Source organism: Manis javanica, chromosome 4, assembly GCF_040802235.1.
Source record: "Manis javanica isolate MJ-LG chromosome 4, MJ_LKY, whole genome shotgun sequence".
Classification (NCBI taxonomy): Eukaryota; Metazoa; Chordata; class Mammalia; order Pholidota; family Manidae; genus Manis; species Manis javanica.
In genome coordinates, this window is record NC_133159.1 from 123,605,230 (window position 1) to 123,621,285 (window position 16,056).

At 48.6% G+C, this 16,056-nt stretch overlaps 1 protein-coding gene across 2 annotated transcripts in view; it reads left to right on the plus strand.

Annotated features, from left to right (window-relative positions):
- LOC108392716 (myosin-3) overlaps positions 1 to 16,056 on the plus strand; it is a 20,170-nt gene continuing 4,114 nt past the window's right edge. Inside the window, exons 1-32 of one of the 2 annotated variants that reach the window (XM_037027020.2) lie at positions 1 to 93; positions 731 to 789; positions 1,473 to 1,684; positions 2,347 to 2,490; positions 2,842 to 2,998; positions 3,494 to 3,521; positions 3,889 to 3,997; positions 4,548 to 4,640; positions 5,386 to 5,449; positions 5,529 to 5,627; positions 6,473 to 6,576; positions 6,661 to 6,799; positions 7,222 to 7,340; positions 7,423 to 7,572; positions 8,286 to 8,456; positions 8,544 to 8,850; positions 8,957 to 9,027; positions 9,564 to 9,651; positions 9,738 to 9,855; positions 10,234 to 10,357; positions 10,440 to 10,576; positions 10,662 to 10,917; positions 11,100 to 11,342; positions 11,432 to 11,608; positions 11,719 to 11,864; positions 11,944 to 12,034; positions 12,464 to 12,853; positions 12,955 to 13,081; positions 14,136 to 14,254; positions 14,427 to 14,623; positions 14,994 to 15,177; positions 15,873 to 16,038. In XM_037027020.2, coding sequence (XP_036882915.2) covers positions 1,481 to 1,684; positions 2,347 to 2,490; positions 2,842 to 2,998; positions 3,494 to 3,521; positions 3,889 to 3,997; positions 4,548 to 4,640; positions 5,386 to 5,449; positions 5,529 to 5,627; positions 6,473 to 6,576; positions 6,661 to 6,799; positions 7,222 to 7,340; positions 7,423 to 7,572; positions 8,286 to 8,456; positions 8,544 to 8,850; positions 8,957 to 9,027; positions 9,564 to 9,651; positions 9,738 to 9,855; positions 10,234 to 10,357; positions 10,440 to 10,576; positions 10,662 to 10,917; positions 11,100 to 11,342; positions 11,432 to 11,608; positions 11,719 to 11,864; positions 11,944 to 12,034; positions 12,464 to 12,853; positions 12,955 to 13,081; positions 14,136 to 14,254; positions 14,427 to 14,623; positions 14,994 to 15,177; positions 15,873 to 16,038 — 4,522 coding nt within the window. In that variant the 5' untranslated portion in view covers positions 1 to 93; positions 731 to 789; positions 1,473 to 1,480. Of the gene's footprint in view, positions 94 to 730; positions 790 to 1,472; positions 1,685 to 2,346; positions 2,491 to 2,841; positions 2,999 to 3,493; positions 3,522 to 3,888; positions 3,998 to 4,547; positions 4,641 to 5,385; positions 5,450 to 5,528; positions 5,628 to 6,472; positions 6,800 to 7,221; positions 7,341 to 7,422; positions 7,573 to 8,285; positions 8,457 to 8,543; positions 8,851 to 8,956; positions 9,028 to 9,563; positions 9,652 to 9,737; positions 9,856 to 10,233; positions 10,358 to 10,439; positions 10,577 to 10,661; positions 10,918 to 11,099; positions 11,343 to 11,431; positions 11,609 to 11,718; positions 11,865 to 11,943; positions 12,035 to 12,463; positions 12,854 to 12,954; positions 13,082 to 14,135; positions 14,255 to 14,426; positions 14,624 to 14,993; positions 15,178 to 15,872; positions 16,039 to 16,056 lie in introns of both variants that reach the window. The other variant, XM_037027019.2, reaches the window with a different exon arrangement.

Here is a 16,056-nt window from a genome sequence, read left to right on the forward strand (position 1 = left end):
CTGAGGGGTGGAGGTAAGTCACAGAGCCTCTCCTGTGTGTGACGCCAACTCGGAGGGGCCTGGCACTCTGTACCGCCACCCTGCCTGGCTTTGGTAAGACTTAGATGTGGAGCCCGAATGCCCACCCATCTTCTGCCTTAAACACCCACTGAAGCAGGGCTCCTTCAGGCCCTCCTTCCTGCACCCTACTCTCCCCTTCAAGTACCTCCTGGGTGGGACGCCCCGGACACCCCACGGACTGCAGCCTGATGTTCTCCTTGGCCTCTCCAGGCCGCACAGAGGGCCAGTGGGACCTGTGCCTTCCCTGGTCCTCACCTTCCCCACCTGGGCTACATGCCTGGGGGATGTTGCATCCTCCCAAGACCATGCTGGCTGTGGAGCCAATCCCAGAGATTCCTCCCTGTCCACAGAAGACAAGGACACCTGACCCGGACTTGGGGCCGCAAGCTTTTTAAACAGGGACTTTGTCCTTAACCTCCCAATTCTAAACGGGAGGCATGGCAGATAGAGGAGGAGGGTACCATAGTGGGCTGGGGACATGGGGGCTTTTATTGCCTTAAAGGCTTATCTGTGGGTCATGTTCATCTGCTCCTCCAACTTGCCTCTGGGGTGAGGCTCTTTTTAAGTTATTTATCCCTTTTCCTTATTTATTTACTCATCAAGAACTGATTCGAAACTGAACCAGACTCTCCTACATGTCCTGAGTGTTCTTTTTGCCCATTTATTGCAGGTCTGATTTCCCAAGACTGCTCTTGTCTTCTGCTGTCTTCCTGCGGGTGTGACTCTCAGGTGAGAAATCGAGTCAGGGCCTCGCCTGTCAGAAGTCTCCAGGGGAACCAGTTCCTCCACCTCCCAGTGGCCTTTAGGGTGCAGAGTGTAACAGAGCCCTGCAAAGACAGGTTAGACTGGAGAGGAACTCAAGAGGTAGCACTTTGGGAGACTTTGCAAATGGATGCTGATGTCAGATGCTGCTTCTATTCTCAGCAGCTGAAGGAAGCAAAGGCCGTTTCCTTGTGTGAGGAGGTAGCCACCTTGAATCAAAATGGTTCAAACATTCCTTAGCTATTTGTCCTATTTAGCACACTCCATGAAGAAGGTCACTTATTTTTTATGGTGTTTATTTTTAAAGCTTCCCTCAGCAACACTTGGGTTTTACAGAAAAGGAAAGTGAGGTCCTAGTGCTGCACCCACTCCTGGGAGCCCTTCACCAACCTGGGCCTCAGCTAATCCAGGAGATGGGATTACATATGCTCTGTATGCTTTGCCCAGAAGAGCCACTCAATGAAAATGTGCCCGTTTGGTTTTTCCAGCACCTAAGTCCTGCGGGTGGAGCTCCTGGGACCAGGGACAGCCTTGCCCCTGGGGCTCTGCCTCCGAGACTCCTGTGGCGGCTGGGGGGCAGAGGGATGGGAGATAGGCCTGCAGGCCAGCTCAGGACGCAGCTGGGCTCATCTGGTGGGCTTGCCTTCCAGCCAGCACCATGAGCAGCGACACAGAAATGGAAGTGTTCGGCATAGCCGCGCCTTTCCTCCGCAAGTCAGAAAAGGAAAGGATCGAGGCGCAGAACCAGCCTTTTGATGCCAAAACCTACTGCTTTGTGGTCGACTCAAAGGAAGAATACGCCAAGGGGAAAATTAAAAGTACCCAGGATGGGAAGGTCACGGTGGAAACTGAGGACAACCGGGTAAGCCTCGTCCACGCCCTCTGCTCACAGTTGCCTAGTCTATGCATCCCCCAACCCCAGTCTCCTCCAGATGTGGCTCCGGCACCAGAATGCCTCACATTGTGCCACTGTCTTAGCTTCCCAGGTGTCCTCAGAGAAAACAGGGTACCTCAGGGCACTGAAAGGGGCAAGATGCATGTGGGAGGCTGGACAAGCTGCTTTCAGGGAGCTCGGAATGTGGGCTCCGTGCTGATCCAGCATCACCTACTTCTTCCCTTCCTGGCCCCGCCTCGGGGCGCCAGTGGGCATGCCATGTCCTCTGAGTGGGTTGGAAAGACTGCTCAGCTGCTGGAGCTCGGTTGGGTCCTGATCGCATTACTGAGCTGCAAGGTCCCTGCTGGCTCCTGTGCCTGCACTGTCCCCTGTGTCCACTTCTGTCATCCTTCCTCACCTTTGGGCCCATGGTGGGGGGAGCGGGAACATGAGGCCTGAGTCACAAGCACCTCACATTCTGTCGCCACCCCCAGAGCCACCCCCAAGTCTTGTCTTCCCTGGCTGCCCATGGGTGTTTTCTCCAGTGCTCGCTCCGTCTGATGGGACCCCAAAGCCTCCTCCAGTGAGAGTGTCTGCAGAGGGTAGATGGCCAGGGAGTGCCAGGCAAACACATGCCACTTCCCTTTCAGACCCTGGTGGTCAAACCAGAGGATGTGTATGCAATGAACCCCCCCAAGTTCGACCGCATCGAGGACATGGCCATGCTGACGCACCTGAATGAGCCAGCTGTGCTCTACAACCTCAAGGACCGCTACACCTCCTGGATGATCTACGTCAGTGTGGCCTTGGGAGGTTTTCCTGGGACGTGTGCTGGGGCGGGGGTGGGGGGGCCTTGTGTAGGTGGTGGGATTTCAGAAGATTCCCATGTGAGTAGCACCAAAGAGGGGGACATGGTGGGGAAAGAAGAGTAAGACAGAAGATGAGGAAGTGAGAGATGGACCTCCTGGCATTGTCACTTACTGGCTGGGGGCGGTCTGGCTGCATCTCTGCAGCCTCACCTATAAAGAGAAATCATAACTTCCCTTCTTTTATTGCAAAGAAAACTGAAATAATATGGAAAGCAAAAGGTTTTGTATATACACATACACACACAGACATACACATGTATTGGTTACCCTCCCCAGACCTACTCGGGCCTCTTCTGCGTCACCGTCAACCCCTACAAGTGGCTGCCGGTGTACAACCCCGAGGTGGTGGATGGCTACCGCGGCAAAAAGCGCCAGGAGGCCCCGCCCCACATCTTCTCCATCTCTGACAATGCCTATCAGTTCATGCTGACTGGTAGGTTTCCAAGGAGGGAGCCTGGGCTGGCGAAGCCAGCAGTGGACAGGGCTTGGGAGGGCTGCTGTGTCGTCCTGGGCCTGCCTCGTCTGGAATGTAACGTCCAGCACAAAGGGGAGGTGCATACAGGTGCTGAAACAGGCAGAAGGAGGCCAGACCCTTTAGAGCCTTGCAGGCCCTGGAGAGGAGTTTGGATTTAATGCAAGAATCAGCTAAATCACATGAAATGAACATTTTTGTGGGCCCAAACCAAAGAACGACAATTTCATATGGTTCTACCTAATACGATTAGTAGCTGTTGGCTGGTGTTAAGCAGGGAGTTAACCTGAGTCTCTTGGTCAAGAAGGGGGATCTTCAAGGCCCCAGCAAAGACTACACGAAATACCACAGGGAAGAGGATTTGCACACTGAACTCTGACTGCTTGAAAAATGGAAGAGAACTGGAAAGCTCTTTTTGTATTGCCACCAACTCTGTTTTATTTTTCCCATTGGCAGATCGTGAAAACCAGTCCATTCTGATCACGTAAGTACCTGAGACACAGAGTGGTTTCATAGCTGTGGCTCTTTGTCCCCAGTGCAAAGGCTTGATTTATCTTCCGCATAAGAAAATACTTAGAGCAAAATCTGTGATGAAAAGATAGATATGGGGACAGCCAAAGAGGTATGTCTAAGGCCTCTGAAAACTGGCATTACCCATTCTGGGGTCAGCTCAGCTGGGGTGAGTCTTGCCTTGGCCTCTGCCTCCCAGAACGGCCGCCCACATTTGTTTGGTAGGTGTGGGTCTGATGTGGCTCAGAGTATGTCTGGGCCTCTATGTGACATCTTGGGGAGTCTATTTATACTAACAGGACCGGTTTCTTTTCTTGTTCTCTTTTGATCCCTCCAAATAGTGGAGAATCCGGGGCAGGAAAGACTGTGAACACTAAGAGGGTCATTCAGTACTTTGCAACAATTGCGGCTACTGGAGACCTCGCCAAGAAGAAAGACTCCAAAATGAAGGTAGGGAGAGGAAAACCATTTGCTTTGTTTCCACCCCCAGCCTTTGTCTTAACTTCAGAAGGAGGGGCCTTTCCCAGGAAAGGAGAGCAGGCCATGATTTGAAATCTTGACAGGCAGGCAGTTACTTCAGACAACCCTGTGTGTGGTTGATCTAAAAGGACCAGATCCTGTGATTTCTGAGAAAATAAGTCTCTTACATCATCTGAGAGCAGCTCAGAGAGTTTGTTCTTTTATAGCAGAATCACATATACTGACTTCTCAAAATGAATATACTGTATGAAATAAATACAAACTTATTGGAGAATCAAGGAACTGAAGCACTAAGGGCATTTTAAGTCAAGACACCCAACTGTAACCAAATATTACAAAATGGCAAAAGTGTTTGGAGTGAGTTGTGCAGATGATTCGGTTGATAATCAAATCAGAAAGTCAGGGAGGGACTGGCTCTACCACTGATTGCCAGGTAGCTAGGCTGGGCTCAAGTGATAGAGCTCAGGAGCAATTTCTGCTGCCTTCGGTGGCTTCTTTCTGCCCTGGTTTCCTGCATTAGGGGACCCTGGAAGACCAAATCATCAGCGCCAACCCGCTGCTGGAGGCCTTCGGGAATGCCAAGACCGTGAGGAATGACAACTCTTCTCGTTTTGTGAGTCTGAGTTCAGTTGTGCTGGGATGTTCTCTGTGGCCTACGAGATAGACAAGGTCCTTGTCCTCATGGAGTCTGCAGTCCGGTGGGGGACAGATGCTGAAACATCAACAAGACAGTTTCGGATAATGATACCTTCGCGTGAAATTCAACAAACAGGGCATGCAATAGAACGACCAGGGGGCAGGATCTCCTTAGATAGGGCTGGCCGGGCAGTCCTCTCAGGAGGCTGGCCTATGAACCCTGGGATCTGCAGGATGAGGACGGGCAAAGGAGAAGGCGAGAGCGCACTCTCCAGGGTGGGAGGGGCCTGGTGCGGTCAAGGGGCTGAACCAGGAGGGTCCACGCAGCTGCAGCACAAGGGGCAAGGAGGCGAGTCCTAGAGGTGAGGGAACAGGTGCAGGAGGGCTGGTCACAGAGGAGCATGTAGGCCGTAGGAGGGTCGTGTTTATTCAGGAAGCGACTGAAGGATTTTTGTAAGTGGGAAAATGATACGGTTTGATCTGAATCTTGAAAAAAAATCACTTTATCACTGTGCTGACTGGATGGGGTGGGCGGTTTGGAGGCAACGTGGAACAAAGGGGATGGAAAAAAGGAGCACATCAAACTGGAAGGGAAAGAAGGGAGAAGGAGGATGTGCTTAATTTCAAACCATAGGGGAATAGAGCTCCTAGTCACGCTTCCCAGGGGACTAGCGAGAACACTCGGAGCCACGGTAGACACAGTTCTCCCTTTCCCCACGCAGGGCAAGTTCATCCGAATCCATTTTGGTACCACTGGCAAACTGGCCTCTGCAGATATTGAAACGTGTAAGTAGATTACAGATTAGATAATGTCTCAGGGTAGCAAGGAGCAGTATGGAAAACAGTCCTGCATTTGTGTTTATAGATCTGCTGGAAAAATCAAGAGTGACCTTCCAGCTGAAGGCTGAGAGGAGCTACCACATCTTCTACCAGATTCTTTCCAACAAGAAGCCTGAGCTCATAGGTGAGGGAGTCCCCAGTGAGGCTGGTTCTGTGGCAAGCATTTTGGCTCTGAAATCCCTGGGTCGAGGAGGGTTGTACCTATATATGCATAGGTGACTCAACAACTAATGGAAGAAGTTTGTTTTGGAAATGAGTGTGAGTATTTGGACGGTGTGTGGCCATTTGACAGTTTGGAACAACCACATCTAAGGTATAGTAACAAGAACAAACCGCTACTGAATTCAGCACTGGTTTATTAAAACCTTGGGAACCACTTAGCGTTTCATCATCCTTCCGTGCCCTCTAGTGTTCAGACAAAGAAACCACCTTTCGCCAAATGTGAGGCCCGTGCCATAGGAACAATCCAGCCAGAGGATATTTACCCTGCCCTTTGTTTCACACCACACAAAGGCCTCTTTGGTGATGTGTGTTCAGCCTTCTGGCCCCAAAGCCTGGAAATAGGCTGCAGCTTTTCAACAGGTTTTGGAAAAGGTGACCATTATACCAAAAAACCTGTGCTTCCCTCTCAATGTGGGCTTCTGTCCACAGTCAGCCAGTTTTCCCTGTTAACTTGCCCCAGACTACACGGATACGCACCATTCACGTGCAAAGCAAGATAATTTAAATATTCTCTCCAGGGTTCTTAATCTACATTGCATGGACAGGCCACTGAGGTTTCCTGGACTTTCAGCTACACCCTGAGAACTTCCAGGATGTTAAGAGAGATTTCTAACTCTGAATTCAACTTGGGCTCCAGCAGTCAAAGTCAGTCTCAGCCCAGAGTACAGTAGCTCACATCTAATGGGTGGATGTTTTCTTTGCATCTGTGTGACCTCCTCACATTTCAAATGGAATTTATTATTTCAGAGTTGCTACTCATAACAACCAACCCTTATGACTACCCATTCATCAGCCAGGGTGAAATCCTGGTGGCCAGCATTGACGACGCCGAGGAGCTCTTGGCTACAGATGTGAGTACAGTGTACAGGAAGGTGTGGGGACACATGCTCCAGCACAAGGGACAGCTGACAGATGTGCTGTTCTCTGAATGCCAGAGTGCCATTGACATCCTGGGCTTCACCCCAGAGGAGAAATCTGGACTCTACAAGCTGACAGGTGCCGTGATGCATTATGGGAACATGAAGTTCAAGCAGAAGCAGCGAGAGGAGCAGGCAGAGCCTGATGGCACCGAAGGTACAGTCACCACGACCAGCCATAGGCCAGAGCTGGTAGTTGTTCAGCTGAGGTCCTTAGGTGCCTTTTCTGAAAGCAACTAGTCCTGCTTCCACCTAGAGGTGAACCTCTTCAGGGCTCAGAGGCCTGCAGGCGCTGTCACCAGCCCTATTTGCTGAATCACTAGAATGTTTCTGTTTCAGATGCACTGATGAGAAGTGACCGGGGCTTTCTAGAACCCAATCGTGCCTTTTCATAAATTCTAGCATTTTCTGAGTGACTTAGCTTCCCTGACCACATATACGCAGTCTAGAGATACAGAATGTACAATACATTGAGGCAACTTAGCCAAGCTTTGATACACCTTGGTGGTTTTCCAAGCGGTTCTACTTGGCCAAGTATCAGGGGGTTTTCCATTTGTCATCGTTTTCTTTTCTCGGCAGTGGCTGACAAGACAGCCTACCTGATGGGCCTGAACTCTTCAGACCTCCTGAAAGCTCTGTGCTTCCCCAGAGTGAAAGTCGGGAATGAGTATGTTACCAAAGGTCAAACTGTGGATCAGGTAAGCGACTGCTTCACGTCAGGGATGCGGGTTCCCACAGTCACTGCTCTCTGACTCATTAGCTGGTCTTTTCCCCTAACAGGTTCACCATGCTGTGAATGCCCTTTCCAAATCAGTGTATGAAAAGCTGTTCTTATGGATGGTCACTCGCATCAACCAACAGCTGGACACGAAACTACCAAGACAACACTTCATTGGTGTTCTGGACATTGCAGGCTTTGAGATCTTTGAGGTTTGTGTTATTTGTATTCATGTTTTCATGTGCCTTTGGAGGCAGGGACTAGTTATCACGGCCCTATAGGGAAGACATCAAGGTGGGCCATGTGTCATAGCATCATATCTTGTAGGAAAGCTTGTAGGGTGGATCAGGTAGAAGAGAAGTACCATGTGGGGAGGGTTTGTATTATTTTAAGAGAGGAGAAAATGGGTGGCAAGTAGAATTTTTAAAGGCATCATTAAGTGAATAAAACAAAAACAGTCAAATGAATATTGACTTAGGGAGAGCCAGGCATATAGAGAATTTGATGATAAGCCAGTTGTGCAGTATTTTACACAAATATCGTATTTGTTCTGGGATAGAAGCAGATGGCCATTCATCAAAGTGTATACTTAGTGTCTGCCAGATACAAGACATGCTGGTGAATGGAAGATGAGCTTGTGTCTGTAGAGGAAAATGGGAAGGATACAAACATATAGAAGAGTAACTACAAAATTAGGCAGCACGCAGGAGGGGCCTGGAGCACGGGAACTCAGGAGAGGGAAAAATACCTTCCAGCTGGAAGTTAGAGAAGACTCAAGGAAAAGATGTTACTTGAGCTAGGCCCTGAAGCAGATGAAAGAGTAAATGAGCAGGCAAGAACCTGCGGCAATGAGGAGGAAGGCCGATGGGTCTCTGAGTCTGACAAAGGTCTAACGTCGCCTGTGAACATTGTGTTTTGGTGTCAGTATAACAGCCTGGAGCAGCTGTGCATCAACTTCACCAACGAGAAACTGCAACAGTTTTTCAACCACCACATGTTCGTGCTGGAGCAGGAGGAGTACAAGAAGGAGGGCATCGAGTGGACATTCATCGACTTCGGGATGGACCTGGCTGCCTGTATCGAGCTCATCGAGAAGGTGTCCTAGTGTATCTTCTCATACACAGTGCTCTTCCTCCATGCAGCTCATATTTACCCACATGCATTATGCCTTCTCTTAATCTAGCCGATGGGCATCTTCTCCATCCTGGAAGAGGAGTGCATGTTCCCCAAGGCCACAGACACCTCCTTCAAGAACAAGCTGTATGACCAGCACCTGGGCAAGTCTGCCAACTTCCAGAAGCCCAAGGTGGTCAAGGGCAGGGCCGAGGCCCACTTCTCGCTGATCCACTATGCAGGCACCGTAGACTACAGTGTCTCAGGCTGGCTGGAGAAGAACAAGGACCCCCTGAATGAGACCGTGGTCGGGCTGTACCAGAAGTCCTCCAACAGACTCTTGGCACACCTGTATGCCACCTTCGCTACAGCAGACGGTAATAGACTCCACCTGGAGTTCACACTTTCTCCCTCTATTGAGGCCACAGGGCTGAAAAACCTCTACAGATGCTAACAGCGTGTGACGTCTTTTCTTTCTTTCAGCTGACAGTGGAAAGAAGAAAGTTGCCAAGAAGAAGGGTTCTTCCTTCCAAACTGTCTCTGCCCTTTTCAGGGTAAGATAAATAAAAGTTTATTGGCTTGTAATTGGTTTAACTCATCTCAACATAAGCAATGTAGAGACTTTAAACTTGGTTTCTTCAACAAGAGTAATGTAGTCTTAATCTGATTGCTGTTGCTTCAGGGGCAGCAGTGGCCCTATGATAATATATACATGAGGTTTAACAAAGGTAAGACCAGAATTTAAGTATCATTTTGTGCTTCAGCTAGTTGGGTGGGCTGGCCTGGGAGGTGAGCCCCCAGCACAAATTTCCCAACTTGCTGAAGGACACAGGCAGTAGGATCTCATGCTCCCAGGGGATTCTGGAGAGCATTTTGTACTTGGTTAGTGTGTGGTAAAGAAAAAAGACCATTGTATCAGTTATTTGCCTACACCTCTATAGGACTGTTAAAAGAAACAGTCGAGTAATTTCATCATTCTTTAGGATTCATGGTAAGTTTAAAATGTATTTCTCATTTTCCATTACAATGTATCTCTGTCTTGTAAAAGCCTGCAGTAGGCTAACAATCAAATTTAATCTTTTTCTTTTAGGAAAACCTGAATAAGCTGATGTCAAATTTAAGAACTACCCACCCTCACTTTGTGCGCTGTATAATCCCCAATGAAACCAAAACGCCTGGTAAGATGCCTGCTGGCTCTGTAGGTGGTGCTTGGGTTTCAAGACATTCTGTGTGTGTTCCTGATGTTTCTTGTTTCTCTTCTCAGGGGCTATGGAACATAGCCTTGTCCTCCATCAGCTGCGGTGTAACGGCGTCCTGGAGGGCATCCGTATTTGCAGGAAGGGATTCCCAAATAGGATTCTCTATGGGGATTTTAAACAAAGGTGTGTAGTAAAAACATTCTATTGCTTCTTGGTGAGATGCATAAATGCTGGAATCTGAGAGGGAGAAATACTGGTATAAAAAGACCCCTTTCAACAGAACAGTTATGGACTTCTAAGTACAAGAATTAACCTACCCCTCAGCCTACGAATACATATTTCTTCCACACTTCCTCAGGAGCTTCTCTGATAGACAACAGGGCAGGAAACAATCTGACCTAACTGTCAGGAGGCCTGGATTCCAGGCCACTATCTAGCAGTTTCTTTCCCTCTCTGGACCTTGGCCCTCTTATCTACTAGAAGAGAGGCCTGAACTAGTTGGTCTCCAAGGGTTATGTCTTTGCTAATAGTCTATGATTGTTTCTGCATCTACAATGGCAGATACCGAGTGCTGAATGCCAGTGCGATCCCTGAGGGACAATTCATTGACAGCAAGAAAGCTTGTGAAAAGCTGTTGGCATCTATTGATATTGACCACACTCAGTACAAATTTGGACATACCAAGGTAATGCATTGATTCCAACAGATGCTGGCCTTTAGACTGCTCTAGAACACCCACTCGTGTCATCGTTCTTCTCTCCTCTAAGGTGTTCTTCAAGGCTGGCTTGCTGGGAACCCTGGAAGAAATGCGGGATGACCGCCTGGCCAAACTGATCACCCGAACACAAGCTGTGTGCAGAGGGTTTCTCATGCGTGTGGAATTCCAGAAGATGGTGCAGAGAAGGTCGAGCAGGGTCTCTGTTCAAACATGAGCTCTTTGTGGGAAGTGGGGGAGTCTCTATTAGAAGTAACCGACATTTTGTTTCTAGGGAGTCCATCTTCTGCATCCAGTACAACATCCGTTCATTCATGAATGTCAAGCACTGGCCCTGGATGAAGCTCTTCTTCAAGATCAAGCCCCTCCTCAAGAGCGCGGAGACCGAGAAGGAGATGGCCACCATGAAGGAAGAGTTTCAGAAAACCAAAGATGAACTGGCCAAGTCAGAGGCAAAAAGGAAGGAACTGGAGGAGAAATTGGTGACTCTGGTCCAAGAGAAGAATGACCTGCAGCTCCAAGTACAAGCTGTATGTGTTTAGGATTCTTTTCCCTTGCTTTCCTTCTAGATTTCATTATTTAGAAAAACTGGAGTTTTGGTGGGAGTTTTGCTTTTTAGTTGGGAGGCTTTGTAAAGGACTTCATACATAACAAAATACTAGAATGTCACAAATCTAACCTCATTAAAGGAAACCATGATTCTTGTTTTAAGGAAAGTGAAAACTTGTTGGATGCAGAGGAAAGATGTGATCAATTGATCAAAGCCAAATTCCAGCTGGAGGCCAAAATCAAGGAGGTGACTGAGAGGGCTGAGGATGAGGAGGAGCTCAACGCCGAGCTGACGGCCAAGAAGCGGAAGCTGGAGGACGAATGTTCAGAGCTCAAGAAGGACATAGATGACCTTGAGCTGACACTGGCCAAGGTGGAGAAGGAGAAACATGCCACCGAGAACAAGGTATTCTCTTAAAGGGTCTCTCCAGCTTGATTTAGTCATTGCAAGCCAAACGTTATTTCTTCTTATGATGGCTTGTGACTTCTTCTTAGGTTAAAAACCTTACTGAGGAACTTGCCGGGTTGGATGAGACTATTGCAAAGTTAACCAGGGAGAAGAAAGCCCTCCAAGAGGCCCACCAGCAGGCCCTGGATGACCTTCAAGCTGAAGAAGACAAAGTCAATTCCTTGAGCAAAATCAAGAGCAAACTGGAGCAGCAAGTCGATGATGTAAGTAAATAATGCTAATCAAGAATCCTAGAACATCAGGGCTGGGAGAGCCGCCGAGAATCCTCTGGTGCAAAGCATTTATTCTCAGAAGGAAATGGTGCCTTTTTCAGCTGGAAAGCTCCCTAGAACAGGAAAAGAAGCTCCGTGTAGACCTGGAAAGGAACAAAAGGAAGCTTGAGGGTGACCTGAAGCTTGCCCACGAGTCCATATTAGACCTGGAGAATGATAAGCAACAGCTGGACGAAAGGCTCAAAAAGTAAGCCCTCAAGTACTGATTCTGGTTCTCCAAGTTGCTGGGAATTTTGTCTTCACACATTCTACATTTCCTTTCCCAGGAAGGATTTTGAATATAGTCAACTGCAAAGCAAAGTGGAGGATGAGCAGACTCTGGGCCTCCAGTTTCAGAAGAAAATCAAAGAGCTCCAGGTAGGAGGCATTTGGGGTTTCTCTTTCACCTGTACATCCCTCACAGGGGGCTGGGAGTGGTCCGCCAGAAGCCATTTGGAACCAACGGGCAGGACCGCGGGTCTGCCTGCCTCACTGGTTTCCTCTCTGCTAGGCTGACACAGCAGTGATGAGAAATTTTTTCATAATTTTAAGTGAGATACATAATTAAAATATCTGGGGTCAACATTTGGTTGAAAGGACAATGTCCTGGGTTGGTTAGTGGAGGGGCAATTGCCATGTTAGGGCAGGAAAAAGTCATATTAAAGGAATTTTGCAACAATTCAGTTTCTCTGGGAAAAGTCCACGAGTGGGTTCATCCGTGGGGAATGGCAGCCATCCTGTTCTTGACATTCCAAATGAGTCACTCTGGGGACAGACTGCCGCTGGGTGAACGGCTGCCCTCCACAGGCTCGAATCGAGGAGCTGGAAGAGGAGATTGAGGCCGAGAGGGCGACCCGCGCAAAGACAGAGAAACAGCGGAGTGACTATGCCCGGGAGCTGGAGGAGCTGAGTGAGCGGCTGGAGGAGGCGGGGGGTGTCACCTCCACCCAGATCGAGCTCAACAAGAAGCGCGAGGCTGAGTTCCTGAAACTGCGCAGGGACCTGGAGGAGGCCACCCTGCAGCACGAGGCCACGCTGGCAGCACTGAGGAAGAAGCACGCGGACAGCATGGCCGAGCTGGGGGAGCAGATTGACAACCTGCAGAGGGTCAAGCAGAAGCTGGAGAAGGAGAAGAGCGAGTTCAAGCTGGAGATCGACGACCTGGCCAGCAACGTGGAGAGCGTGTCGAAATCTAAGGTGTTGGGCAGGATGGGCCCAAGGCTCTTGGTAAAACAGACCTCTGGGGTCATTCAAATCCGAGTATTAACTTACTTTTCTCCCCCTTCTCAATCCTTCAGGCAAATCTGGAAAAGATATGCCGGACCCTGGAGGATCAGCTAAGTGAGGCCAGGGGCAAGAATGAGGAAATTCAGAAGAACATGGGCGAGCTGACGACGCAGAAGGCTCGTCTTCAGACTGAGGCTGGTGAGCGGTGGAAATGGTAGGGGGCAACAGATCCCAGACCATCAAAAGGCGGCAACTGGTCAGAACCAAAGGGCAGTATTTGTTTGGGGTGAGAATTTCTAGGAAAGCATACTTTCAGGAGAGGAGCCATCAGAGTTACTCACCAAAAATTCAAAATACCCTGAAAGAGGAAAACACTGAGAGCTCAGTAAAAACAAGAGAGAAGTAGACCCAAACGAGGAGGGACCCAAGTTTCACCTGGTCCAAGAGCTTTCAAAACTAATTCCTTGCATTGAAAAAAAACCTGAATGGCAGAAACAGAACTAGAAACCTGGTTCTATCTATGGCTTTTCTACTTCTTGCTGCACATAAAGTCAGATTCAGTGTCTGCAATCAAGTATTTTAGATGAGAAAGAAAGAAATAGGGCCGATTTGCATGGGTTCTTAGTGTGTAATAAAAGTATAGGGGACAAGATCTAGGGCTTCACCTAGAAAATGTGGCTCCACCCAGCCTGGTCCTCCAGCCCATTTTTACAGGTGAGTTGATTCTTTGCTTGCAGCCATAACCAAGATGACAAAGAAAATAAGTTTAGTTGCTACTTGTCCAATACCTTGGGAATTCACCTCTGGAGTCATAAGGCCTCTCCCCCAATCTTTTTTTTCCCTCTTACCTCTATATAAACCTGAACTTACCATATTTGCCTGAGTCTAACTGCAAATTACTAGATATAAAGCTCTAAAGAAAGCAATATTTCTCATCGTGGCAAATCAACAAACAGCTGGAAACACCAGCCACTGGGAGGTCTAATGGGAGTTTTCAGGTGGTAATGTTTAAATTTGCAGTTGTTCTGCATGGGCTTCATCCACAGAAGTCACTCCAAGCTTCTAGTCATTTACAATGGCATCTTAGCAGGTTGTGCTTTGAGTTTCCTTTTCAGGGACACAGCCCTTCTCCCCCAAGAAAAGACCGTTGTTTGTCATTTACTCCCTCCCCAGATCTTAGAGCAGTGCCTTACACACAGGAGGAATTTGGTGAATGAATGAATAAAATGAACATGTTTCCTTCTGGATACAGGAGAGCTGAGTCGTCAACTGGAAGAAAAGGAAAGCATAGTCTCCCAACTTTCCAGGAGCAAGCAAGCATTTACCCAGCAAATAGAAGAGCTCAAGAGGCAGTTAGAGGAAGAGAGCAAGGTACATGGCCTGAGGGAGCCCTTCCTTGATCTAATTTTCAAGTACCACCTCCAGGAAAGAAAGGCAACTTTACTTGGTGGTGAGGAAGCAGGAACATACTCAGACTGTATCATGCACGTGGCACTGAAGTATTAATCCCCTGGGAGCTCTCCTCCTGTCTTGACTTTTATAGGCCAAGAACGCCCTGGCGCACGCCCTGCAGTCCTCCCGCCACGACTGTGACCTGCTGCGGGAACAGTACGAGGAGGAGCAGGAAGCCAAGGCCGAGCTGCAGAGGGCCCTGTCCAAGGCCAACAGTGAGGTGGCCCAGTGGAGGACCAAATACGAGACGGACGCCATCCAGCGCACAGAGGAGCTGGAGGAGGCCAAGTACCCAACTCCATTTGCCTTTGAAGAGCTAGAACTCTTGAATGATCGTATGACAGAGGGCCCTGACTTTAGAACTACTTGGGAATGCATTTGTTTTGTCACTGGGTGTTTCCCCACCTCATCTGTGTTCAATGCAGTGCTGAGCCATTAGAAGGACCTGGTGCCTTTCTCTAAGACAGACCGCTGTGATGCTGGTTAGAGGCAAGGCAGGTTATCCATCAGTGATGGTTAGCAGTTGGGAAATTCTCCTGGGCTATGAAAGCAAATGGGTATTTAAATCACACAGATAAGTGATTCCAACTTGATGAACAGTGATGTTCAAGAGGAGTGAAACCTAAATAGCATCTGCTTCTCTTTCATATTCTTTAAGGAAAAAACTTGCTCAGCGTCTTCAAGATTCCGAGGAACAGGTTGAGGCAGTGAATGCGAAATGCGCTTCCTTGGAGAAGACCAAGCAGAGGCTGCAAGGAGAAGTTGAGGATCTGATGGTTGATGTGGAAAGAGCCAACTCGCTGGCCGCTGCTCTGGACAAGAAGCAGAGGAACTTTGACAAGGTGCAGGGTCAGCCCCATGCTGGCTGAACACTGTGAAGTGAGGATGGGAGTTGGCATGGGAGGAGGAGCCTGGGGTCCAGGCCTGACTCCCCCACCAGCAGTGTGACCTTGGGCAAGTCCCTAAACTTCCTGGGCTATAGTTTCCTCAACTGCAAAATGGGAATGGGATGGGGGTGGAGGTCCCTTTCAAGCATTGTCAGTGGAGACAAACCAGTACAATATCTATACTGCTGTTCAGTCCCAAACACTTTTGTTCCCCACACTTACTGCTGGCCTGTCTGGGCAGCTGACATATGGGAATCTAACTCAGGTCCCACTGAGGGGCTTACTGGAAACTCCCCTTTCAGTATGGCAGGTACGATTGGTTTCAACCAAAGTTTCAATGAAATACTTAGGAATGTAAGGTCATTTTCATATTAGGAAAAGGACAATTATTCCCACCCAGCTAATTCCTTCTCAAAGGATCCATTTGCTTCTTGGAGATGGCAGTTGTTTTGGATCAGTGACTGATCTTGAATAAATTTATGGGACAAAATCTTGGTAAGTCTAATAATCAAGAACAAGGAACTAGGCTAGAGAACACTGCTGAGGATAGCCCCAAGTCTAAGAATATTTACCTTGTTGGTTATACTGAGTTAGAAGCCTGGGTGGAGAAGAGCTAGTAAAGGGAGACTGCTTCCATCTCGGTGTTCCAGGTGCTAGCCGAGTGGAAAACAAAGTGTGAAGAGAGCCAGGTGGAGCTGGAAGCATCTCTGAAGGAATCCCGCTCCTTGAGCACCGAGCTCTTCAAACTGAAAAATGCCTACGAAGAAGCCTTAGATCACCTTGAAACAGTGAAACGAGAAAATAAGAACTTGGAGCGTAAGTAGTTTGAAATAC